At 44.6% G+C, this 17,568-nt stretch overlaps 1 protein-coding gene across 5 annotated transcripts; it reads left to right on the forward strand.

The window, feature by feature from the left end:
• Positions 1 to 1,608: 1,608 nt before the first annotated feature.
• On the forward strand, positions 1,609 to 17,095 carry KLF11 (KLF transcription factor 11). 5 transcript variants are annotated; one of them, XR_012645117.1, is made up of 5 exons: positions 1,609 to 1,783; positions 4,361 to 4,621; positions 6,089 to 7,085; positions 9,969 to 14,134; positions 16,874 to 17,095. XR_012645117.1 is itself a non-coding variant. In XM_074991257.1 (4 exons), exons 1-4 carry the CDS (start codon positions 1,751 to 1,753, stop codon positions 10,262 to 10,264), a joined length of 1,587 nt encoding a protein of 528 aa, XP_074847358.1. In that variant the 5' UTR covers positions 1,609 to 1,750; the 3' UTR covers positions 10,265 to 17,095. The 5 variants fall into 5 exon arrangements, 4 of the variants coding, with proteins under 4 accessions (XP_074847358.1, XP_074847359.1, XP_074847361.1 ...); XM_074991257.1 differs by having other exon boundaries at positions 9,969 to 17,095; XM_074991258.1 differs by lacking the exon at positions 1,609 to 1,783 and adding an exon at positions 2,230 to 2,672 and having other exon boundaries at positions 9,969 to 17,095.
• The last annotated feature ends 473 nt before the right edge of the window (positions 17,096 to 17,568 follow it).

Consider the following 17,568-nt stretch of genomic DNA (forward strand, 5'->3'; position numbering starts at 1 on the left):
CGGGATGGCGAGCCCCCCGCACTCTGGGGCACCCCAGGAGGCCCCCCTCTTCCCCGCCCAAGGGGTCGCCGGAGGAGGGCCAGGGCCGGAGAAGGAGGGGTCCGTCCTGGACGGAGGCCGAGGTAAAAGACCTCCTTGGCCTCTGGGCGGAGGAGGAGGTGCTGCTCCACAGCACAGGGAGGCCCTGCAACGCAGCTGCCTTTGAGCGGCTGTCCCTGGGGCTGCGGAAGTTAGTCCCAGAGTTAGAGTGACTGTGGTCTGATGTATAGTTGCTGGTTAGGATTATACACCAGACCACAGTCACTCTAACTCTGGGACCCATCCATGCGACAAACCTCGTTGCCAGCTCTGCCCACATATCTACATCAGCAACACCATTACAGGACCTAACCAGATCAGCCACACCATCGTGGGTTCATTCAGCTGCACATCTACCAATATAATTTATGCCATCGTGTGCCAGCAATGCCCCTCTGCTATATACATCGGACAAACTGGACAGTCTCTACGTAAAAGAATAAATGCACACAAATCAGATATCAGAAATGGCAATATACAAAAACCCATAGGAGTGCACTTCAATCTCCCAGGCCACACAGTAGCAGCCTTAAAAGTAGCTATCCTACAGCAAAAAAATTTCAGGACCAGACTCCAAAGAGAAATTGCTGAGCTACAATTCATCTGCAAATTCAACGCCCTCAGCTCTGGCTTAAACAAAGACTGCAAATGGCTGGCTAAATACAGAAGCAGCTTCCCCTCCCTTGGTGTTCACACCTCCAGATCAACTGCTGGTAGTAAGCCTCACCCTTGCTGACTGAGCTAACCTTGTTATCCCCACCCTTGCTCTGGCTTATTTAGACCTGGCCCTGCAGATTTCCAAGACCAGCATCTGAAGAAGTGAGTCTGTGCTCACGAAAGCTCATGCTCAAAACTTTTCTGTTAGTCTATAAGGTGCCACAGGATCCTTCGTTGCTGTTACAGATCCAGACTAACACGGCTACCCCTCCGATACTATTTATCCAGGAGTACAGCACATTGTGATGGAATGGTGAGCAGGTGCAATGAGCTGTGTGTCTGGGGTGTGCACTGCGTACTAGAAGGGGAGAAGGTGCAATGAGCTGCGAACCTGGGGGTGAACTCTGCTGGGTTGGGGAAAAGGTGCAATAAGCTGTGCGTTTCGGGGGGTACAGTGTTGGCTTGGGGAGAAGATGCAATGAGCTACGTATCTGGGGTGTGCACGCTATGCCCGCTTAGGGAGACGCAGCTCTTTTGTGGGGCTGAGGCTCCAAGCTGGAGGGCGGGAAGAATTTGCAGCTCGCGGCAGCTCTCGGACACACCCCCGCGCTCCGCGTTCCCTGGCTGGCCGCGGCTCACTGACAAGCCGCCCCGCCCCCTTTTCCCGCGCTGACCTTTCCCCTAGTTTCCAGCGGGCTGCTCAGAGTGAGCCGCCGCCGCCGCCGCTGCGAACATGCCCACGCTGAGTCCTCCCTGTCATCAGGCAGGCTGCACGCCCCGATCACGCCGCCCAAGGCCACCCATTGGTCCGGCGCGGGCCTGACCGGGCTGCGATTGGCGGGGAGCGTCCTGCTCCTTCCGCCCCCGGCCGTCTGGTGCGCGGAGTAGCTGGTGTGTGTGTCCCCCACCCACCCCAGCCTGGGCAGCTTTGCGGCCGCCCGCGGACGGGGGAGGAGGAGGCGGCGCTGGCTGCTGCCTCCTTTGTCACATCGCTGCTGCCTGCAGGAACCTCGCCATGCCCGGCTCGGAGAGGGGAGGTGCCCCCGCTGTGAGTAGCCGGCCGGGGCCGCCCGCCGCACGCCCCTGCCCAGACGCCCGGGTGATGGGCGCGTGGCGCCGGGCGGAGATGCGGGACACAGCACGGGGGTTCCCCTGCTCCTAGGGGCGTTTGTGGCCGCGCTGGTGCCGGCCCGGGGCACTTGCAGCCCCTGCCGGCGGGGATTGCCGCTGAGTCCGGCGGGTGGGGGACTCGGCTCGCCTCGGGGCGGGGCACGGGGATCCGGGGTGGCCGCAGTCGGGCACTAGCTGCAGAAGCCCGGGCGCCGCTCGCGTGTCCCGCGCTGTTTTGATGCCTCGCGTCGCCCGGAGTTATATTTGGAGTGGGCGGCGGCAGCGGGCCCCGCGGGTGGGGGGAGCCCCGCCGGCCCCTTTCCCGCCCCTCTGGGGGTGGGGCTTCCCCGGCAGCCGCGGGGCTCCGCCGCCAGAGCCCGAGGGGCTGGGCAGGTCGTGCCCTCCGCAAACAAACAGACAGGGACGCCGCGGCCAGCTGCGAGCAGCCGGCAGGCGCCGACTTCCTCTGCCGCGCGGCCCGCCGCGGGGTGATTTCAGGACACGCCGTCGGACTGCTCTCGGCAGCGCCCGGGAGTGTGACTCGGCCCTGACACCTGTCTGGGGCTGGGGGCTTGGAAAGCTGCTTCGTGGGGACAATGTGGAGACTTCGTGTGTTTGCCCAGAGCCCAGCGCAGTGCGGTCGTGGTCCTGATTGGTGCCTTTTACTGTTGGGAGTCTCATCAGGGCAACGAGTGATTAGATGATTTTTCAAGACCCTGGGAAACGTTTCTAAAATGTTCAGAGCAGTTCGGCTGCTTACGGATTCCTTACATGGGATTTTTAACCGCGAGAGTCTCCCTTGAAACCTGGCGTGATTTGTCTTGTGGGTTGGTATTCTTGTGGCTGAGTGCCTGCTTTTCAGATCCCTTGTGCTAATGTATCATCCACCCACCTGTAATAAATACTAGGCATTATTTACACAGTTGTTTATCTTCCTGGCACTATGGATTTAGTTAAGCCAGTTGGAAAAGTTCATTGACTTTCAGAGGGGGTATAATTTCACTCAGTGCTGTTTAATCTTGTTTTCCTTTTGTATTGTTTTGTTTCGTTTCACTTTCAAATAGGCTCTGTCACTGCAGAATCTAAGCTTTGTCCCTGATAGGTTATCGCAGGGCCAAGCAAAGGACAGCTGGTGGGGCTGGATCCAGCTCAACACCTGCAACCTGGGGGATAAATGGCTTGTCCAATGTTACACACAGAAGACATGGCTGCACTAGAAAGTTCACAGTGGTGCAGGTAGCTGTATTGTTGTAAACTCCCTAATGTAGCTGCTCTAAGCTGACAGGAAAGAGTTCTGTCCTCAGCTTAACTACAGGAGACCTCCGCCTTGTGTGAGGATTACATTCTTGTGCAACCCTGCGTAAGTGAAATTTCGTGGAACTTGGGGAGCCAGGAAATCGTAGAATCATAGAATACTAGGACTGGAAGGGACCTCGAGAGGCCATGGAGTCCAGCCCCAATGGCAGGACCAAGTACTGTCTAAACCATCCCTGATAGACATCTGTCTAACCTGTTCTTAAATATCTTCAGCGATGGAGATTCCACAACCTCCCATTGAGCACTGCTCGGTTTCTTGTCTCTTGTGAGTGGTGGGCAGCTGATAGCCAGGCTCTGGGCTGCCTGCTGCTTCCAGAAGAGGAGAAGCTGACCAGTGCTGCTGCTCTACTCAGTTTCCTGGTTCCTGTGAGTGGCAGGCAGCTGGGAGCCAGGCACCAGCTGGGATGGGGGAAGGGGGGCTGGGGGGCGGGGGGAGGCAGGAAGGCAGCGGCTCCCTGCCGCTCAGTTGCATTAACTTGAGATATATGCAACTCGAGTTGCACATATCTCAGAGTTCTACTGTACTTCAGCCCCCCAGCAAACAGGACAAGCTATATCTGTGGGAGAAGTGCCACACTGATTCTTCAGGTAGTGTAATTTATGTTGTTCAGGTACGTGATTCATTCACATCCCTCAGCAGCATAAATTAGGCCTGTGTAATTTGCAGCATAAATATAGCCTGAGAAGGCAGTAGACCCGTGTGTGGAATTTGGTATCTTTTTATGCTGTCCTTATCTCATTTTTCTGAACTATAGTAAACGTTAGCTTCATGCTAAGTAAAACCTCACATCAAGCCAGAAAATGGCCCTCACTAAACAGAATAGAGTGTGTCCTCACTTTGTGTGTATGTGTTTATGCTGATTTTGTTTACCCAGAACAGAAATATAATCCAAGACAGTTAGCGTAGAAATTTGAGCTATGTGTGTCAGTTCTTTTCCGGTGAGTCATTCTTTTTCTGCAAGACTAGCTGGGAGGGGACAGGGAAGGTAAGATGTACTCTGGTGCAGGAAGAGGGATGGGTGAGAGGAGGTTTGAATATTGAATAACTGGGCTGATTTACAAAAAAAAAATAAAAAAGCAAACCATACTTTGGGCATATAAGTTTTAAGTGACTTTCATTATAAGCAAACAGTTTGTCGGTGCTGGTAATTTTCTTTTCTGATATGCCTTAACTGATAATGATCTGATTTGCTTTTAGGTGGACATTGTGGACATATATGAATCTATACGTGAAAGACAGCGTCATGACAGCGAAAGGTCTACATGTAGCACCTTAGAGCAGAATGACATAGAAGCAGTTGAGGCACTTGTTTGTATGAGCTCCTGGGCTCAAAGATCACAGAAAAATGACCCATTAAAAATAAGGCCACTTACACCTATCTCAGATTCCGGTGATTTCACAATGCATTCTGAAGCTGCCTCTGAATTACCAAAGGATTATCACCTTCTGTCTACACTGGTAAGAAGAAAACCAATTCAAAATGAATATGCATGACCACAGATATATTTATATTATTATTCTATCCCATCATATCATACAGTTTTGTTGTATTTGAGGTGAAAGTAATATCTTTGTTTTTTTTAATTCAGGTTACTATTAAAAGTAATTTTGTCTCCTAACTCCTAATATGGAATTGTTATTTGCAAGTAAAATATACATTCCTCATTTTGGAGAATTCCATCATCTCTTTAGTAATAGATGTGGTGACACAAACAAAATGTTTTTTTTTTCCTCCCCTTTAAATCCTAGTAGAAAAACTTTGGTTAATTGTTCATTTTAACTGATGTTCTGGGTAAACTTTTGTGCATGGTTTAGCATAGGTTTTTCCTGAGTAATCTGAGTAAGAGGATTACGTAGCAAAACTCAGTGACTTTGCATTTACCTGCAAAGATAATGCGAAAAAGAAGCCTTGGAATACAGGACAAATGTTAGACACTGTGATAGAGCATAAAAACAAGTTGAAATTAAACTTGCCACTTCATAACAATACTCTGAGGGCCTGTGCATTTGTACATGCAAATGATTATTTCTCCAAAGTTCTGGTCCACTTTAGATGACAGTTAATTCTCGGGTAGCTGGGAATTAGTTACAGGAAATGGTTCACTTGACGGATTACCGGTTCAGTTTGCTCCCTCTGGAGCCCCTGGCATTGGTCACTGTTGGGAGATGGGATACTTGGCTAGATGGATCTTTGGTCTGACCTGCTATGACTGTTCTTATGTTTCTTATGTAGGTATTATCACAGTTGATATCCAAGAAGAGCTTTGAAGAAAACCAATTTGTTTTAATCTTTCAGAATGTTAAGGAATTTTCTTGTCAGTAAACTTTTATTATGTAAAGTACAAATGAACTAAGATCAATCTTTCTCATCCTTTTTCCATTGGCCAGTCAATGCCCTCTCTGTCTTAGATCACATTCCCATCTCTCAGCTGTGGCTGGTCTCTTCCTAGTGAAGGAAGAGGCATGAATTCACAGCGGCAGTAGAAAAAAAGAGAGAAGTGGTTGAAGAAGTGCTACCATCTGGTAGAATAATAATAAAAGATTTAGGCCTCTGTGCACACCCACAGTTAAGCAGAAATAATGTCACTGTGTGTCACCACCATATTTCCTAAGAGCAGCACACAGTGAGCAGCATGTAAATAGATACACCCATTATCTAAGGAGTGAAAATGGGTGTTGAAGACTGAAGAGCTGACACATGCAGTATTGCAGTAGTAGGAAGGTTGGCATCTGTCACTGTTTGCTTGATACTAGCAGGGTTTTGAACTTTCTGGAAGGTCCACTCTTTTAAGAAGTTAATGTTTTAATCATAGCTTTCTGTACTATGAATCTTTATTGCATGTTATTTATTTTTAAAGTAAGATTAATAACCACTATGAAAACACATTACTGTTCTGTCTGCACACTTTTGTTTTATTTTTCTAGTGTATGACACCACCCCACAGCCCTGATTTTGTTGAGCCATCGACTACAATGCTACTGTCTTCACAAGTTACTTATTCCAAACCAAGAACAGTCATGGCAAATACATCTGTTTGCGTAGTCACCCCTACAAACTGTGCCTCTGCCATAGCCATACCTTCTGTCATAAATGTGGAGAGGCAGTCCTTCTGGAAGTCGGCAATATTTGAGCCACCTGCTCTGCAGCCTTGCAGGGCTATGGCAACCAGTGTGATACGTCATACAGGTGATAGTTCTCCTTATCCCCACACTCCTGCAGTGCAAGATAAAACAAAGGTAACTTCAAGCAATTGCAGCACTTCCACTGACTGGTGTGAAGTACAAGACAGAAGACATTCCAAGCTTTCCCAGGACATGGAAATTCCTGATGGTTTCACAGGTGATACGTCCCTGGTACATCAGCATTATTTGCACAATTCCAGTTGCAACAGTACTAATAAAGAGCAACTGCCAATACAGCCTGTTTCGCCACAGACGTCTTCACCAAAGATTTGTGACAGCTACCTACAGAAAAAAGCCACCCAGCTGCTACCTGCCCCTGTTTCAAATCCCCAAGTCATCTGCCAAATGATCCCTTTTAACAGGCAAAGAAGTACAATTTCTGCCTTAATAAAACCCTCTACACAGACAGTCACAACTACTGTCCAACCTGTTGTACCACTAACGGCTCCACTTTCACAGCCTGTTCTCATGGGACCTTCAGTGCCTCAAGGGACTGTTATGTTGGTTCTTCCACAGGCTGCTGTTGCTCAGACACCACCGTGCCAACAAACTGTAATGACTGTTGGGAATACCAAGTTATTGCCTCTTGCTCCTGCCCCAGTTTTTCTCTCTTCTGGTCAAAGCTGTGCACCTCAAATGGACTTCTCGAGAAGGAGAAATTACATTTGTAACTTCCCAGGCTGCAGGAAAACATACTTCAAAAGTTCTCACCTCAAAGCCCATCTTCGTACTCACACTGGTGTGTATGAAGGGCAAGTCCTTTGTTACAAGAATAGTCACTTACATGGTTTTAAGACTGTTGTTCTTCATTTTGATTCTGAGAGGGGTAGGTGGGTGGCATAGAAACCTTCCAACCTCTTGTGGAAGTATAGAGGAATCTTTGAGGACAGACAAAAAAGGAACTGTTTTTTTTTTCTTGTAACCTAGACCCCGGATTAACTCCATTGACATCAGTGGAATTTCAAGTGGTATAAATTCAAGCAAAACTTAGCCAAAAATATTTTGCAGCATTGAATATGATCTGAAGGAATTACATAAACCAGTTTTCCAGGGAAAAGGGTTTTGTGGTATTTCATTCTATGTCTTTTTCTGTCTATCCATTCTACACACCTGTTAAGATAGCAGGGAATGATGTGGTTTTTTCCAGATTTTTAGTATTCTGACGTAAGTTCCTTCAAAGCTGTGTGACGGGGTGGCTATGCAGCTAACAAACCCCATCCAAGGAATCAGGGCATGGAGCTGTCAGGACAGAAGCACTCCTCCACACTGTCACGGGAGCACTGTTTTAAGGCTGACAGGAGGGCCTCCCCAGCAGTAGCTGCTCAGTGCTTGGGCTGGTGAGGAGGAGACACTTCCCCTCCATCAGCCACAGCTGCTCTGTGTTGGGGCCAAGGAAAGGGGCACCTTCTCTTCCAGCTGCAGCAGCTCCATGCTGGGGCCACTTTCTTGTCAATGGCACCTAACCTGGAGGTGCTGCTGCTAGGGGACATGCGCCCCTTCCCTGGCTCTGCCTCTTCTCTTCACCTGCTGAAATCCTGATCAGCTGCAAAAGTGATGCATTTTGGGTTCTCATTAAATGGATGCCAGAGTGCTACGTATGCTTATTTTGGGGAGAAGGGGCAGGGAAGATTATTTTAAAATGTGTATCTTACCTGGTTCTCCCTACAGCCTGGTTTAACTCTTGGACATTCAGCACATAATCTGGTGTTAATTTCCATTTAATCTGACACTTTATTTTTAAAAAAACCCTTCAATTGACATATACCTTTTTTAAAAAAGCACCTTAAAGGAGTATAGATTCCCCTAAACTAGAGCTTAGAGCAGTGGCTTCCAGACTTTTTCCCTCATCCACCCCCACCCCAAACCCATAACTGCGCACCACAGCTGAGAGCAGAGCCCCGGGTGCAGGGCCGGTAGCCAGGGCAGAATCCAGGAACAGAGCTGGGTAGTGCTTCTTCCCCTTGCCTGCTGTCACAGCTAAGCCAGGTTGCAGCTGTGCTTCTCCATACATGCCTTGGTGCCCTACCAATTGGGACCTTTCATGTAGAGGTAGAATTCTCCCCTTTCTCCTTGTTATCCTTTAGGATGTGTGGGCAAGTGGAAGAACCATACTGGCGGATGTCGTGGTGCAGTGCAGAAGGCCAGGAATTAAGGGCAAAGTACTTTGCAGCCCATCTTTAGGCTGGGTTGAAAGAAACTGTATGTCCACTCTAATGGGGTGATGACTGCAACATGTGTCCAAGGACCTGGTGCCTACTATCCTAGCCATTACCTTTAACTAGCAAACATCCGGCAGAAGGCCAGTGGGAATAACAGCTGACCTACTTACTCCCTGTTACTCCTACTTGCAGACAGGTAAATTGTCCCTTGTAATAGGGGAGTGACTTAGTCCTAAATGTGTAAGACTTCTTTTTAGTGCTTCCTTTGTGAATGGAGCACACATGTTTCTGCATGTGTATTTTGCAGATTAAACTTTTAATTCTGGATAACTGTGGGTAGTAGGTCACTTGCTGGTAGACTAGCTCTGAAATTGTGCAGATGTGTAAGTATAACACACATAGATATTAATCAGGAACCTGCAGAGGTGATGGTTGAAGTTTTGAGCACAATCTTACATTCCTTGAGCATCCAAAATACTCATGAAGCCAGTGGGAATTTTGGGTTGTGAAAGGAATGTAGGGTCATCCCTTGCATTAGTTGTAACATTTTATTACTCATGTGGTCCATAACTACTTTTGGGTGCAGCTGATGAATTGCCCAAATCTAGTGATGAACATAGCTCAGTAACTGATGCAAAACCGTAGTACTTGTGTTCTTATTGACTTGCCGTGTTCTTTTGAGGAATTGAGCATCTTATTATGACACTGACATCAAATCCAAGACTTTATTTCAGATTTTTATTTATTTTCTAATGACATGGCATGACCTCTGACTTCTAGTATAGCTAGAAGTGTTCATTTCTCAAAGTTAATGGTCAAAAATATTGTAGCTGTATGAAAATATATTTTCCCCTAAACTCTGAGTTGTTTGCCAACTTTTTTTTTAAAATGTTAAATCAAAAATTGAAAAGCAGTAAACGTATTAGGTATCAGAGGTCTGTCTCTTCAAAAGCAACAAGATGTTCTGTGGTGCCAGATGCATCTGATGAAGTGGGTATTTGCCCACAAAAACTTATGCTCTGAATATCTGTTAGTCCATAAGGTGACTCAGGACTTCTTCTTGTTTTAGTAAAGGTATTGTTTTGTAAGCGGGGGTTTCCAAACTGGGGGTCATAATCAGGAGGTTGTGAGGTGGTGAGTTTTCAGCTGCCACCTCTAAACCCTGCTTTACTTCTCTAATTTACAATAGTGGTATAAACTGAAACCTTTTTGTAAATATTTGGGTAGGGGGGTCATACTCAGAGGTTTGCTGTATGAAAGGGGTTTGAGAATCATTGGCATAAGGTCATGATACAGCAGTCACTTAGGCACATGCTTGATCTTAAGGAACTACTGGTATACATAACATTAAATAGGTGCTGAAGTGGCTGCAAAGCTGGAGTCTAAATTATTAGTTTTTAAAGCCATGTTCTGTTTTTATTAGTAGAGATAATCTTGTTTTGCTTTTCCCTGTATCCTATCAGGAGAAAAACCTTTCAGCTGTAACTGGGAAGGATGTGACAAAAAGTTTGCCCGCTCAGATGAACTTTCTCGCCACCGAAGAACTCATACAGGAGAGAAGAAGTTTGGTTGCCCTGTGTGTGACCGTCGTTTCATGCGCAGTGATCACTTGACAAAACATGCCCGTCGTCATATGACTACAAAGAAGGTACCCAGTTGGCAGGCAGAAGTTGGCAAACTGAACAGAATTGCTACAGCAGAGAAAACTAAAAGCGGTGGTGCATTGAGCATGCTTATTCCCATGCCAACCTCTGCCTAAGTGGGATGGTTGGGCAAAGTATCTGCTCTCAGAACTTTCTATAAGTCAGGAAAGAGCTACAGTGGTAAAAACAGAATTTACAGTGTCTTAATTTCTGTTTATATTTGCCTCCTTAATAGAGTGGAAAAAAGGTATGTAATTATTTTCTTCAGTTTAGGCTCTGTTCAGATGATACCATATGAGGACTCGATTGTGTGTGTCTCTTTTCTTTGGTTCCTCTTTTATTCAAGACTTGAGCATCCACTGTCACCAGCACTTGAGGAAAGCAAAACCCTTTGGAAACAGTTTAGGTACTTCAGTATTAAAAACAAAACTCACTTGAGTAATGATTGCTGTTCATATTTGATACAAAGTGAAACAAGGTGATTTGTAATGTTTTATATACTAGTATTTTCTGTACACAATATATTTGTTCAGGTAGAACTCAGCCAGCAGTAATTGAAACTACTAGCATAAGTAAAGATAAGCCAAATCAGGCCCTTTTTTGGAAACTACTTTCCACTAAGCCTTGAGAGTCATTTTGTAAACATACAACACTTGGGTATCTCAGACTGTTGGGAAGTTTACACATTTAGACCCTAATCCAACGATCAGTTTGTATGGCTGGACCTTCATTCAGATGAGATTGCAGCAATGGGACTTAGAAGCCTGTTGCCATTTTAAAAAAAAAAGTGTTGAGGAATAAAAGCGTGCTTATTGAAGCATTCAACAGTTCATTGGTGCAGGTTCCTCAAAGGAAAAAATGCACTGAGCATGTTTCATAACCTCTGCAGTGGGAAGTCCTTGTGACTTCATGTGGAAGCTTGAAAGGCAGTGCACTCGCTCCTGTTTAGTTAATGTTCTGACTGAGCAAAGTTTGGAAAACCAAGACTATTCAAGTGGATGTACAAGCACAGCTTGTTCTGAAAAATGTTGCTACCAGCAAGAGATCATTACATAAGTCCTGCTGACACTAATATGCTGAAATCTGCTGTAAATTCAAAACTGGTAGATGTTGACAAAGCATCAGTTATGTAGTAAAGTGGAGCTCTGATGTGTATTTCCTCTGTTATTAAAATTGTAGACTGCTTTTATACAGTGTTTAGGTTAGACTGTTGCATACCTCCTAATGAACTATTCAAAACCAGTTTGTATAGCAAAATCACACACCCAGAGTTTAATTTAAAGCACAGCCACTTGATTAAAGTACGAGTCTCTTCTTATGACCTTGTACTCCGTGCTATTTTATGTGCAGAACCGCCCTGTCCTACTAAACGAAATACTCTCTGTGTAAAATGGACTTTATTTTACATCAAAGTACATTATGACTAAAATGAATTGCAAAATGGCCAGCGGTAGGACTGCTCTGTTGTAACTTTTTTAGTAGCATAGTATGATTCACAAAATTAAATGTGTGTAGCTAGATTATTCAGCTTCTGTGTCTGGAAGAGAACATACACATTAACAAGCAACGATGCTTGCTGAGATCAGATTTGTAACTTCTGACGTTTCAGCAGTACCCAGAATCGCTGGCTTTAGAACAGCTTAAAAATATCTCTAAGGGTAGGTCTACACAGTAAAGTTATTTCGAAATAACTAACCTAGCATCTACATGACACGACCGCTATTTTGAAATAAATTCATAGCTATTTTGAAGTAAGTGTTGTTAAGACAGGGAATTGTGCATATCTCAAAGTAGGTGATAGTGTGTTTAATGGCTCTCTTTTGAAATAGGCTCTATGTGTTATACTGTATATTTCTAAATAGCTAAGTGCTATTTTGAAATGTATTTTTGTGTTTGGCATCCTTATAAGTTATTTTGGGGTAGCAATTCCAGAATAGAATAACTTATTTCAGAATAAGGCCGCTATGTAGACATACCCTAACTAACAGGTACTTTCCTTGATCCAAATATTTCTGTTGTATATAGGATAATTCCTTGTGCAACTCAGCTTCTTCTACTGCCAACATATGTTAACACTAACAGCTTTATATATAGACTTTGCCTTAAGGAGACTTATTTATTTCATTTGAATCAAAATTCCCTGTCTAGAACAGGCTTCTTAAAATGTGGTTCTGATCTGAAAAGTATCAGTATAAAAGTGGCATTTTCATACTCTAGTTTGTCTGTTTCATGTGTGTGCATTGAGTTGTATCTTCCTCTTTGTTGACAAAGTATGTTTTTACTCTTCTTGGCTTCTGTGGCTCTGGCACAGTCAACACAACTAATGGAGCATGAGCTGAATTCTCTTCTTTTTTTGCCAGATCATGGTTTACTATGTTTGGTCTATTGAACTTTTTGAAATCGACTGGGTCTCCATATAGAATAATATTTGTTATTTGAAACAGAGTGGATTTTCCTGATACCATCAAATAATGCATTACAACTGTCAGCAACGTTCAGCTTTTGAGATGATACCTACATTTGCAGATGACTAAATTGGAAATTGCTGGGAGTGTGCTGCATGTTGCACTGGTTCGTTAATCTAAAAATCAGTTTTGTTGTACAGTATGTTGGTCCAGTTCTGCCTCATATGGACTGGTGCAAGCACACTGAAATCAGCTTTTATAATTCACCTGAAGTAAGTGAAGTGCATGTGTAGCAGCAAAATATGCTCTGAAATTTTGGATTTTTATGCTTCTGGTTGTAGTTATTGGTAGGTTTAAGATTATGTTGAATTGAAGCATTGTGCTCAGTGTACTAAATTTTATGCATCTCCTTTAAAATATCCAGTCTTTGTTCACTTGATCTTTATTGTGATATGGGGCTAACCATCATGTACTCCTGGGGAAATTCTGTGCTGCTGTGCAGAATCTGCATGCACAGAATTTATGTGCCACACAGAACTTTTTTTTTTTTAAAAACCTCAGAAATTCCATTTTGCTGGAAAGTGCTGAAATTTCTCCTTTTGTCCACTGGGACTACTGTGTTGCCAGAACAGAGTAACTGCAGATAAGGAAGAACAAGGCTGCCTTTCTCACAGTGCTCTGACAGTGGGGCCAGGTGAGGAGGTATGGGAGGATGGACAGCTGCTGGGGGACAGTGCTGCTGAGATTCAGAATGGCCGATGGAGGTTAAATGGGAGTGGGGGTGCTGGGATATATGGGGGTAGGAGTGGCTGACTAGGGGACAGAGTCACAGGGAGACTGGGGAGGGGTGCAAGGACACATGGGGCTGGGAGGGTGCAGGGGCACAGAACAGGCAGATGTGCCTGACTTACTGATGGATGCTAGTTGACACCTAGCCTCTATGCTTATCCCATTCACACTCAACAACCTTCCATATTCACACCCAGACTCCTTCCCACAATTACTTCCCTCCCTCAACTCTCTTAGCCATAAGACCCCACAAGACTTTGCTTTTGAGGGGTGTGGGACATATGTTTCTATATTGTTACTTAAAGTTCTGTGTCAATATGACTAGTAAAAAAACCCCAAAACCTGAATCTTTTTCTTGTCTGTATTGTTACAGACACAGTTGTTGACATTTACTTTGAAATAAATTACCAAAATAGTTGAAACTGGCATGAGTATATTGTGTTATTTGGACAAAATATGCTGAACTTTGCAGCATTTTTAAAATTTTGGTGCAGAATTCCCCCAGGAGCAATCGTATTGATACACAGATGCATGCAAGTGTTTGTTTCTTTCAAAGGCTGCATTATAATTCTTCCTTTTGGTAACGTGGATACTTGGACTGTTACTCTTGTGATGGTTGAGTATTGTCAGTTAGGGTACAAGCTTAATGCCATTGGAAAAAAAGATTGGCCCTGCTTTTCCTGCCTTAGGGGGAGAGAAGAACAAAAAAAAAACTGTCTATGGAGAGTGGTGTGAGATGGTGACTTTTTTTACTTCACCCAGACATGCCATATCAACTTCAGACCTGTTTTGGTAAGCTATTTTTTTAATTTGTCAAAAGTATTTTGGTATTTCCCAGTAGCAAAACAGCTTTGGAAGCTTCCTGTAAGTAATTTGATAGATGGTCTTGTTCTTTTGATTGTCAGGAGAAAAACTGCATGGAAGAGTATGGGATAAAATTCTGCCTATAAATGTATAAGCATAGTAGTCATTGGGCCCTGTAAGCTATTTACAGTACTGCTGTCTCCTGGTTCAGGGGTGGGGAACCTACAGTCTGTGGACTGGATCCGGCCTGCAGCTTGCCTTGGCCCAGCCTGTGAGGCTCGGGTCTCCCCTTCCCCCCAGCAGCAGGCAGCCAGCACTGGAACTTCAGCCACGCCATGAGTCCCTGAGCTTCCCTCCTCCCATTCCTTGTGGCTAAAATGCCAGTGACAGTTCCCCATTGCTGGGAGGGAGCCCCATACCTTGCAGGCCCAGATCAAGGCAAGCCACTTGGCTCTGCCTGGTGTGGCTTGGAAGTGCCTCTGCACTGGGAATGGCAGAGCAAGGAAGCTCTGTCCCTGTGCTGCCTTGTAGGTTCTAGTTCCATCGCTCCGATTGGCTGGGCATCACAGTCAATAGGAGCAGCAGGGGCAGGGTGGAGCTACCTTCCCCCCACCCCTGTGCCCTAGGAGCTGTGCTGGATAGGTGCCCCTATCCCCTGCCCCTCGTACACATCCCTCCAGCCCAGATCCCAATCTTCCACCTGGTCCTGCACCCTTCCTCCTGCCCAGACCCCACACCCCCAGCCTGCTCCCTGGCTGCCCCCTGCTGCATGCTGATCCTCTCATTTTTGGCCCCACCTCAGAGCTGGGGTGGGGTGAGATGGGACTTACAAAATGTACTCACCCTGGGCCCCCCCCCAAAAAGGTAAGCTAGTTCTGGGGGAAGTCCTGAACCTCAGGTCTTCTTCCCTCCTTTGGGGTTGGAGTGAAGTGAAGTGTCTTTTTAGTCTATTTATTAAAGTGCATTTTATTTGGGGGCCACGTCTGTGAGGGGGTTTTTCTCCTCATTTAGGGGCCAGTGAGTGAGTGGTTGTTTTTGAGCGTCTCACTTGCCTGTGGCCATTGACTGATTCCCGCCCCCGCCCCTGATTTAGTGGCCCTGACTTGAAAAAATGTTCCTCCCTCCTGTCCTATTTATTAGAAGCTAGGGGCATTTGGAGTTAGCAGGAGCTGCTTGTGAGCATTAGACCCATGATTATGGAGAACCTGAACCTGCAAAAGAGCTGAATAGAGCTGAGCAAATAATGGATTGTTAAAATTTGGGGCTGAATCAACAAGTTAAAACATCTTGAGGCAAACTAAGTTTATATATAAACTTTTAATCAAACCAAGAAACTTGGAGAACTTTCATTTCAAATTGAAACATTTCAGGTCAATTCAAAACAACTTTTCATGTTTCTATTCATTTTGATGGCTTCTGGTTTTTGATTTGGCAGTTTTGGGGTATTTTTCTCCCTCATATAATGATGTTCTCTTTGGTTTTTTCTAAGTTGGCTAAATTTGAAAAGTAAATGCCATTTTAAAGCAAAATATCAGAAAAAGGTTTCTGATTTAGTTGAAATGCCATTTTGACTTTTTTCACATAGAAATTTCAAATTGTTTTGGCTGAAACTGTTTATCAAATTTTACCCAAATTCAGGAATAGTTTTTTGAAGTTCTGAAAAAGGCTTGGGTGGGGACTTTTGATGACAGTTCTATTTGGGGAAAAATTTCACCCCGTGCTAAGGCTCAATGTATTCTGTGAGGACACTTATACCATTGGGCCCAAGGGAAGCCAAACACTTTTGTAAATGTACATGAACAATTATGCCAAAATTTGAAATTTTTTTCTTGCATAGTATGAGGGAGTAGAAATAGACAAATGAAGTCTTAATTGGTGGATTAAACATGACCAGGTAAACTATCCTACTGCACTTTAATTCCCTTGCGATGTTATTCAATCTTTTTCCTGTATAGCCTATAAGTATATTTTTCCTTATAGCCTATATTTCAAAATAAATTTTAAATTTTTCAAATTTTTGTAACTGTTTTTAATGCATTTAATAAAACTGGCTTTATTTTTAAATCACAAATATTTGGAATTCGCAAGTTGTTAGAGATTGTTCAAGAACAGACAACAGTAAAATGGCATCTGGTGTATATTAAGGCTATGTCTATATTTCCTTGGCATTCAACGTGACATGAATGATCATCCAGATCTCAATTTTGCCATGTCCGTGAAGATGCAGCAAAATCAATCTCTGGGCTCGGCCATTGACCCTGATACTCCATGCTAGTGGTCTAGCTAGAATTGCCTGTGTGAGATCGACTTTGTTCCTTAGAGTAGACTAGGCCTTAGACAAATAGATGTTGTGAGAGCTCATCTACTGCATTCCTCTGCAAATGTAGGATTTTTTCCCATCAGTCTAGATTTTTCCAGTGCTTCATCCTTTTATTAACTATTACCTAATCCTTCTTTTGTATTTGGTATAGAGGTATATGCAGTTCCTAATCAGTCATTGTATCTTGTCTTTCGAAAGACTCTGCACAGACATTTGACAAGATCCCTTAGCTTTTATTAATAAATTCTCCTTGTGTAGGTCATGCTGATAATCTGTAATGACGCAAAAATTGCACACTTCCATTATCCTACATGAGATCACCTTTGTAGGCCAAAAATCTAAATTTGATCCAAAATATTCAGCTGCAGACTGTACTTATGAGAGCTTTAAATGTGATTTTTCTCTAGTGGAACAAAACCAGTATCCCGTATCTGTGGAGAAGTGTCACTGTTTCTTCCTTTCCCAACACACCTATTCTGTGGTGCCACTATTAAACAGAATCTGGACATATCTTCCGGACTGGTTCATCAGGCAAGAGTTGTTCAACAACATGGAAGAATTTTTTCTGCTGTTTCTGTGTTGTACTATTCCTACCAACCTAATTACAGCAACCCTTATTTCTAGCTAAAGTCACTTTAAAGAGTCTTGTTTTTTCTTAAAGGCTACATCTACACTAGCACACTATGTCAAAGTAGCCTATTTTGAAGTAAGAACATTGAAATAGGCTACTTCGATGTGTATCGTCTACATGTCGTCTGGGGTTGATGCCATCGATGTTCAATGTTGAAGTAGCGACAGGGAACATTGAAAGGAGCCGCCCCGGAAGGAAGTGCAGAGTGTCCACACACACAAACGCTCCCCATGGAAATAAGGCGCCAGCAAAGCCTGCAGACAGGGTCACAGGCTGGACTAGGCCTTCTGGGGCAACAGCAGGCCGCTCCCTTAAAGGGCCCCTCCCAGACACACTTGGCCTGAACAGCACAAAGTCCACAGAGCTGACAACAAGTTGCAGACCCGGTGCACACAGCATGGACCCTCCAGCTGCAGCAGAAGCCCTGGGCTAAGGGCTGCTGCACATGGCGACCACAGAGCGTCTCTCAAC

Source organism: Carettochelys insculpta, chromosome 3 (assembly GCF_033958435.1).
Source record: "Carettochelys insculpta isolate YL-2023 chromosome 3, ASM3395843v1, whole genome shotgun sequence".
In the NCBI taxonomy this organism is placed as follows: Eukaryota; Metazoa; Chordata; order Testudines; family Carettochelyidae; genus Carettochelys; species Carettochelys insculpta.

Coding starts and splice junctions, on each gene's coding strand:
- KLF11 (XM_074991257.1), top strand. CDS start 1,751: ATGCCCGGCTCGGAGAGGGGAGGTGCCCCCGCT. Junction 4,622..6,088: donor ATCACCTTCTGTCTACACTG/GTAAGAAGAAAA, acceptor TTATTTTTCTAG/TGTATGACACCACCCCACAG. Junction 7,086..9,968: donor CCATCTTCGTACTCACACTG/GTGTGTATGAAG, acceptor GTATCCTATCAG/GAGAAAAACCTTTCAGCTGT.